Source organism: Camellia sinensis, chromosome 4, assembly GCF_055761805.1.
Source record: "Camellia sinensis isolate YWXY chromosome 4, ASM5576180v1, whole genome shotgun sequence".
NCBI classification, from domain to species: Eukaryota; Viridiplantae; Streptophyta; class Magnoliopsida; order Ericales; family Theaceae; genus Camellia; species Camellia sinensis.
Window position 1 is genome coordinate 212,830,091 of NC_138964.1, and position 9,288 is coordinate 212,839,378.

General features: G+C 34.0%; 1 protein-coding gene across 1 annotated transcript; it reads left to right on the top strand.

The window, feature by feature from the left end:
• Positions 1-353: 353 nt before the first annotated feature.
• Positions 354-8,761, top strand: LOC114308169 (cyclic nucleotide-gated ion channel 2). Its single transcript, XM_028253700.2, has 8 exons — positions 354-598; positions 819-1,452; positions 3,850-4,065; positions 5,303-5,619; positions 6,220-6,331; positions 7,074-7,310; positions 7,939-8,025; positions 8,100-8,761. Exons 1-8 carry the CDS (start codon positions 567-569, stop codon positions 8,583-8,585), a joined length of 2,121 nt encoding a protein of 706 aa, XP_028109501.2. The 5' UTR covers positions 354-566; the 3' UTR covers positions 8,586-8,761.
• The last annotated feature ends 527 nt before the right edge of the window (positions 8,762-9,288 follow it).

Consider the following 9,288-nt stretch of genomic DNA (forward strand, 5'->3'; position numbering starts at 1 on the left):
AAATTTTGGTGGTCCAGAGTCATCACTTGCTAAGGTCTATCATGTATCATCAAAGACTTGTCGTTTTTAATGTTCCTATACAAAATCATGAATATATACCCTTTCATCAATTGTAACACATCTAAAATATCATGCGATCATGTGTAAAAACTGTCAAATAACTTCTTGTAATAGAAAAATAGGAGAGACCCTCAGTACCCAGTGAGTGCTGATTGGCTAAAAAAAAAAATTTTATGTTTTTTTCATCTTCTCTTGAACCCCCACGTGCAGGTGTAGGTGTAGGTGGGGGTTACTCCCAACTGGCGTCTGCAGCATGATTGCTTATAATATTAGAGGCATGATGTGATTCTTCTAAGGATACTTGATCAATAGTGGACCCAACGTCACTGGATCCAAGCCCCCACAACCACGACGTTGCGTAAGTGGTTGTTCGTCCCTTCGCTACGACACACACCCACCTTCCTTCATGTGCTACTACATGACAGACCCCTCTTCTCTCTCTCTCTCTCTCTCTCTCATCTCTCCTTCAATCCCATCCCATCCCATCACATGGTTCCTCTCCAACCATGCCCTCTATCTCTGACTACACCCTTCCAAGGTCAAAAGCCCTACACTTCTCAAGCTCTCATCTTCTTATTCAAATGAATTGGAATATGATAGAATAATAATTTTTTAAATTCTCATATGAAATGATTATAAATGATAATTCTATATATAATATATTTTATCATTATTTTTTTAATTAACCAAATGAATTCATTTCATTCATCTTTCAATTCAATTCATTTCTCACTCATTTTGGTTTGACTGATCCACAGGTGGTTTCCAATTCTACGACGACGAAGAACTTCGTCTTCCGATCAAAACGACGACGTCGACGAAGACAACAGCCCAATCTCCAACTCAATCGAATGCTACGCCTGTACTCAAGTCGGCGTCCCGGTTTTCCACTCCACCAGCTGCGACCGGGCTCACCAACCTGAATGGGAGGCTTCGGCCGGTTCCTCCCTAATCCCGATTCAATTCCGGTCTGGGCAAAAGGCCGGGAAGAATCGGGCCAAACGGACCCTGCCTTCGGGCCCTTTCGGGCGGGTTTTGGATCCCCGGAGCAAGCGGGTGCAGAGGCTGAACCGGGCTTTTTTGCTGGCACGTGGCATGGCCTTGGCAGTTGATCCTCTGTTCTTTTATGTTTTATCCATCGGGCATGGTGGTGTGCCGTGTTTGTACATGGACGGTGGGTTGGCGGCAACTGTGACGGTTATTCGCACGTGTGTGGACGCTGTGCACGTGTGTCACTTGTGGCTTCAGTTTCGGTTGGCGTACGTGTCGAGGGAATCAATGGTGGTTGGGTGTGGGATACTCGTGTGGGATGCACGTGCGATCGCTTCTCACTATGCTAGGTCCTTGAAAGGGTTCTGGTTCGATGCCTTCGTCATTCTACCAATTCCTCAGGTAAGCACACTTAACTAATAAAAGACTGGTTTGGGACGTTGGTTGATGTTTTTGATATTTTTACTATTTTAGTTTGAAGTTAAAAACTCTTATTGAAAATAGATTTTTTGATGTTTTTTAAATTTTTGTGAGAAAAAAAAGAAAATTATTTATAATTTGAATGAATATTTTGTTTTATTAATTTTTTAACGTATTTTGTCTTTTTTTGTGTGCGACTATTTTAACCTCAAATTATTATGCTAAACGAGTGCAAAGTTTATGGACATAAATTGATCATTGAGCCACCTCACATGAGAAAACTTGTGCCTCAATCGATTTTTATATTTTTAGAAGAATCGATGACGATAGGGTGTTCACGGGTCAGTCGGATGTACCCTCTGCTTGCCAGCCGAACCAATCATATCAGTTTTGCAAACTTGTCACTCGCTGCCGATTGAGAATACATTCGAAGTCGACCGCGACTCACCATTTAAATTGACAGTCGATTCGGTCAGTGAAAGTAAATGAAATGAAAAGAACAAATATGAGGGTATAAAGATAGATCTTAAAATATTAAATATAAAAACAGATCTAAGAGTATAGAGACCCAACTTCGCTTCAATTTGAGCATCATCTCACAGATTTGAGCATTATTATCAACGTCGATTAACACCATTGCTACCAGTAGAGGGAGATTAAGAGAAGAAAGAAGGGTTTTACATAAAAGAGATTAGGAGAGAGACAGGATTTCTTAGAGAGGGTGAAATACACAGTGAGAGGAAGACAATGTTGAAAGTCTAACAGCGACGAATCGAAAGAGCGAGAGAAAAGAGGGTTGAAATAAGAGAAGGGGAGACCAAAGGGTTCGAAAGAGAAAGGATGAGAATAAGTATGAAATAACAATAAAAAAAAAATGTCTGCCTTGGAAGGAGATAAGACGCGGTGAAAGACTAAGGGTTAAACAGAAGGGAATGACTTCCCTTCAGTCCAATCATAGACTGAAGAATATTTTTGAGCCTATGGGAGCCTACCACGAATCTTGTTTTAATAATCCCGTTTTGAAACCGCTTATAATAGGTTGAGTCGTGCTATTTGGGTCGATTTTTTCAAGTGATTCAGATCTTTAAACACCCCTAGATGACAATTAGCATAATTTCTACAATCAAATGTGATCAATAATGTTATAATTATTAAAAAATGTCTTAATTGGACATTTAAGTATTGAATTTTTAACACTATATTTGGTTTGAAATTTTTAAAAATAATTTTATGAGTTTTTAGTAGTATTTTTTGCATTTTTGATGAATTTTTTTAACATTTTAATCATTTTTTTATACTATTTAGATTTACTTAATTTAGATACATTAAAAAAATATATAATTCGTAAAAAAGGATTTAAAAAATTCATTAAATATAACAAAATATCAAAATGTATTGACTTTTTTTTTTATATATACTTTTTGTATTAATGAGTTTTTGAAAGATTTTGTACATTTTAAGTGTATTTAAAAAAATTTTAAAATGATTAAAATGTGAAAACAATTTACTTAAAAAAAAAAAAAAAGAATTGAAAACTGCAAACCAAACAGATATTCTGCTTTACAACCAATTATGATATTTCTTCTACTTTATCTTATGAGTAATGATATAAAACAATGCTTAAATAGTACATATTAACGTGTGTTTGGGAGAGAAAATATTAAGTATATACCTAACTTTTGGAATGGTACACAAAATGGTTGTCCCAAGACTTGAACCCATAACCTCAAGATTATTATAAGTAATGATATATAAATAAAAACTTGTACAAAAAATTTATATAGAATGACATGCTCTACAACATATAAGAGTATTTAGTCTTTAAAAGTGAAAATTTTATTGCAAAAGATATTTAGGAACCAATTTCTATCGTTGTGAGGATAGTCGCTAAAAGGTCGTCATGGAAAGTCAAAAATAAAGTTTTTAGTGATAAAATTTTAAAAATGTCACTAATAAATACACTTTTAGGGACAAAATAATTTGGTCTTAAAATGGTTTGTTTTTTGAGATAAAAAATTTGATCTCAAAAAGATAATAATTCATCACTAAATTTTAGTCTCTAAAACCTTAATTAATTAATTAATTAATTATTATTATTATTATTAATTTTTATTTTATTATTATTTTTTTTTTTTGTAGTTGTATCCATTCATTTCAGATCAAAATCCCAATAAAGTGATTTACAATTTCTAAAATACCACTACTCATTACTCAATCATTCTTGTAAAACTATTTGTATGAATTTTTTATTTACAAATTACTTTAGTTTTATTTACAATTTCTAAATAATTTTTTTTATAAGAAAACTTTACTATAAATAATTTTGTTGTCTTATTTTTCCCACTTCCCTTTCCTTTGCTTTCATATTTTTTTGGGCAGGCTATATTTTGGTTAATTGTACCAAAATTGATCAGAGAAGATGAGGTACAGCTGATAATGACAATACTTCTGCTAATGTTCCTGTTCCAATTCCTCCCAAAAGTTTATCACAGCATTTGTTTAATGAGAAGGATGCAGAAAGTCACGGGTTACATTTTTGGGACCATTTGGTGGGGTTTTGGGCTTAATCTCATTGCCTACTTCATTGCCTCTCATGTAAGTCCCATCTTAACTAAGCTTCATTGCCTCTCATTCCATATAACATCGGCAAGTTTTCATGTCACTTTCGTTCTATCTTGTTTGACGGAACTACATTTGGATGTTTATAGCTTATTTTAATTTCGAATTGTGTGTCAAACTGGTTGGTATAGTTTCTGCTTACTGTTTATTAAGAAAAAATAGCTTAACTAAATTGGGAAAAACTACTTATCTAGAAAGTTGGGAAGAGGAGCTTTTATTTTTTTACTTCTTGATTATCAATTCTTAATTTACAATAAGTCGTACCAAACAGGGCTATTGCGGTCCAGGCTGACCATGGTCCCTTAGATTTTTAACGTATATGTACGATTTTTCTTCAAATATGTGTAATGCATTGAATTTGTGGTAAAATTGTATAAGTTGACCAAAAATCAAATGGAATTGCCTTGTTGACTTTATGGTTTGCTTTTTTTTCTTTTTTTTTTTTTGAATAAGTAAGTAATTTTATAACAAAAAAAGAAAAAAAGACATGCAATGAAGCTCAACACACATCCTATAAGGAGCACAAAAATAATCAGAATTAACTACTCTCACCAAAGGACACAAAACTAAGCCTACAGGAAAAATAAAATAACCCTCACAATAAAGAAGGATTCAAACTTTCCCTCTAATACTTTTCAGGTTATGAAATTTCTCTTTGAATTTTCTGTTTTTTTTCCTTCTTACTTATGGCTTTATTTTATTTTATTTTTGTTTTGGAAGGACCCGGCAAAGTGTTTGGTAAGTTTTGTTCTTAGGTCTTAAGTTGCCTAGAGTTGCAACAAACAGGGACTATGAAATATATAGCATAGCCCAAAATTAAGGATAAAGTTGCACAATTTTTGAATTGTTTACAAAATGATGATTAAAGACCATTACATGACTTGAAAATAATATGAAATATGTTTTTTTTAGAACCCCTTCATTGTGTCTATGCAGACCTATATGTTTTGTAATTATTATTACTCACTGTATATTTGGTTAGTTCAATCCATTTAATTTCTTTCATTAAGAGCTTTTTTTGGTGGATTATTCGATGAATTTGTGCTAAATTTTTTTTTTTTTAAAATCTGGGTAATTTGGAAGCTAATTTTTATGGGTTCTATACGATTAAAAAAATTCAAATTGAGCAACTTGTTGAATGATTTACTGAATAAAATTTATAGAGACATCATTGGTTGGCCTCGTATAATAAAATCCTAATTTCGTCTTCAAGGTTGCCGGAGGATGTTGGTATGTCCTTGCGATTCAACGCGTAGCGTCATGCCTAAGGCAACAATGCCACATGAAAAGCAAATGTAAGCTCTCCCTGTCGTGCTCCGAGGAGATTTGTTACCAATTTCTGTTACCGGCAGGCACAGTTGGAAATCCATGTGGTGGTAACTCAACAACTATGGTCAGAAAGCCATTGTGCTTGGATGTCAATGGACCGTATCGTTATGGGATCTACAAATGGGCTCTTCCAGTCATTTCTAGCAATTCTCTGTCTATTAAGATTCTATATCCCATTTTTTGGGGTTTAATGTCCCTCAGGTAATTGATTAAGATCATGATTAATTGTTTATACCACTTAAATTAAATTTCCCTCTTTTCTCAGCACAAGGGAGAAAAATCTTCATTTTTTGATTGTGTTTGGAAGATAAGAAAAGTTTAGGCATTTTTCTAGGTAGTTTTCTTGGATATATATATAGTTTTAAATGTTACTGTTTAGTGGCCTGTGCTTGGACTAGATTTAAAAATTTTTGCAACTCACATGCTGTGCTTAGAACATCCATTCACTTCTTCTATGGAACAGATTGTTGCATAATATTTTCTCGAGTAGGAAAACTACTAAAAATAGCATTTGGAATTGGAGACAAAGCCTAAGAAACTCCAATGATTACTCTTGAGTTCCTTTACGCTGTGTTTGGACCGTGAGATTTCGCAAAGGAAAGGAAAATGGAGAAAAAACCCGCTTATATTTCATTCACGTTTGCCTCACATTTTTTCTTTTTATTTTAAAATCCCTACTCAAATTTATGATCCAAACATAGTCTAAAGAGATTCAGACACGTGCTTATATTAAGCCTCTCTGTCCACAAATGTTCTTGAAATGACAACCACACTTAAAAATTCTTGGGTTTTGGTTGGCAGCACATTTGGCAATGATCTTGAGCCAACAAGTAACTGGCTGGAAGTCATCTTCAGTATATGTATTGTGCTCAGTGGCTTAATGCTATTCACTCTATTGATCGGTAATATTCAGGTAACTTAAAATTCTCTTTTCCCCCTCTCCTAATTCACTTGCCTCTCCAATCCCCTTCTTTGTTAAGTAAGCTTTGAACATTAATTATTTTATTAGGTTCACTTACTAACATAGAAACTGGACAGAGAAAATTGATAAAATATTTACATGAATGGACAATATTTTACAAGATTTATTCGTAGGACTCACTTATGAAAAATCTTGTTGATCCAAGTACATGATGTGCCTACTTTCTATTTCCTAGACATTTTATTTTATTTCGGCATTTCTACATGCACAAAACTATTTGTAGAACACTAACAAGATGTGGGTCCTACAGTGTTTTTGGCCTTACCTAAATGGAAGAAATTATATCTATAGACTAGGTAGTGCACCTTTCTGACAATGGAGAGACACATGATCACTTTGTCTCTTATTTATAAGACGGAATAGTCATTTGTCCCCTTATTATTGGTGTAAAACTTCAGCATAAAAAATGCAATTTCGCTATCACCATCCCAATTCAATGAGCAATCTCATTAGTTGGGTAAATGAGAGACGAAACTTGTCTATTTTTTATTTTTCTTTGGTTGGTGCATTTATGTAAATGACTTCTTATACATTAGGGTCCACGCCATATTAAGTAGTATTATGTGACTGGTTTGTGGATATCTTTTTCTCTTTAATTTTAACTTGATTGGGGTATGAAGCATGGTCTACCAAAGAGGACTACATGAAATGGTGCTTGCTGTATAAATTGAAGGTGTTTTTGCATGCTGTGATGGCAAAGAAGAGAAAAATGCAGTTGAGATGTAGAGACATGGAATGGTGGATGAAGAGGAGACAATTGCCATCTCAACTGCGACAGAGAGTGAGACATTTTGAACGACAAAAATGGGCAGCCATGGGAGGAGAAGATGAGATGGAATTGATAGAAGACTTGCCTGAAGGCCTCCGTCGGGAAATTAAGCGCTACCTTTGCCTTGATCTCATCAAAAAGGTATTACCTACCCCCAATCCATCTTACCATGCTTGTGAAATAATTCAATTGGGAAGGGAGTAATTGTCTATGTTTTGTCTTTTGTTTTTGATGTGGATCAAAAGGATTAGAAGGGATGGGAGTGCCTAGAACTTACCCTGTGCATGATCGTAGGAGATCCACATACACTCATTGAATGATAGAAATAATGGAAACACATTTTAAAAATTAGATGAAGCACAACTTCACCTAATTGACTAGTGAGAGACGAGAGACCTCACAAATTGTGTACTGCCTTAAAAATTTTAGAGAGCACGAAAAGAAAATTTACTTTAGCAAGATGGTGTTATTGGATAATAAGAGAGGAAATAGGGAGAGAAAGGAAAGAAATAGGGGAAAATTTTAAATTTTGTTTTTGCAAAATAACAAAAATAAGGGAGGCAATTGAAAGCCATTCAAGAAGACAATTTGTACAAGGTTTGGGGCAATTATGAAATTAGAGGGGGCAAATGGAAATATTTTAAGATTAGAAGTAAAAATAAAAAATTCTATAATGGGCGCAATTGACCCCACTTGCCCCTTGCCTCTGGAAATTTTACAAAAGAATTCATTGAATTAATAACTTATGTAGCATTGTTGGTATGTTTAGGTACCTATCTTCCAGAGTCTGGACGATCTTATCCTTGACAATATCTGCGACCGTGTGAAGCTCCTTGTGTTCTCCAAAGATGAAAAGGTCCAAAATTTTACAATTATTATTAGAAACATTTCTAGTTAAATTTCTCTGACATTTTGATGTTGACGGGGCAGATCATCAGAGAAGGAGATCCTGTCCAACGAATCGTGTTTATTGTTCACGGACATGTAAAAAGTAGCCAAAATCTCAGCAAAGGCATAGTCGCCACAAGCATACTAGAGCCTGGAGGATTTTTGGGAGATGAGCTACTATCATGGTGTCTTCGCCGCCCATTCATGGACCGCCTTCCTGCCTCATCCGCAACATTCACTTGTCTTGAATCAACTGAAGCGTTTGGGCTTGATGCAAACCATATTCGATACATTACTGATCACTTCCGTTACAAATTTGCAAATGAAAGACTCAAGCGAACAGCGCGATATTACTCATCCAATTGGAGGACTTGGGCAGCTGTGAATGTGCAATTAGCTTGGCGGCGTTACGTGGTGAGGACTAGGGGTCTGGTGAATGGTGTGGTGGAGAATGGAGGTAGTGAGCGACAACTCCGGCGATATGCTGCTATTTTTATGTCAATTAGGCCACATGATCACCTAGAGTAAAAACTATGCAGTTGCAATTCTTTTTTGTCATTTGAGTCCTGTATTAATTAGGACTAATTAAAGTATTCCCCAAATATAAAATGATGCTAATGTGCATCATATGCTCCTTGATGAACGACTCTTATGTATGATTTTGTTTCTACATATGATAATAAAATGAGATGTTTTATAAACAAGTATGGGAACTTCTTCAAATTGTACCGCGTTAGAAAACTAGAAGACTTGAACGGAATCAACAATTCAGATTTTCTGTAGTATTATCTTATTGGTAATTTGACAATTGGGATTTCAAATTGAAGCAAAACGATGTAGTTTTGATATATTTAGTTTTTTGAAAAAAAAAATTTGTCATTTGTTATTTAATTTTAAATTTGACCATTAAGCCTTTATTTTGATAAAAATCATAGCTAAAATAAAAAAAATAAAATAAAATATCATCCACTATAAAAAAAATAAAATAAAATAAAACTAGTTCAAATTATATACAACAAATCATACTGTTGTAATCTTTTTTATTTTTCACTAAATAAGATATTAGATTAGTACAATCAAACATCCATGGTATCTACGTAAATTTATAGGGTCTAAACTTCGGCCACTTCCTAAAAACTTAAAAACTAAATTCATCCTATCTTTGAATTGATTTTTTTTTGTCAACTAAAAAAAAAACATTTTTAAATATTAAAATAAATTATATTAATTA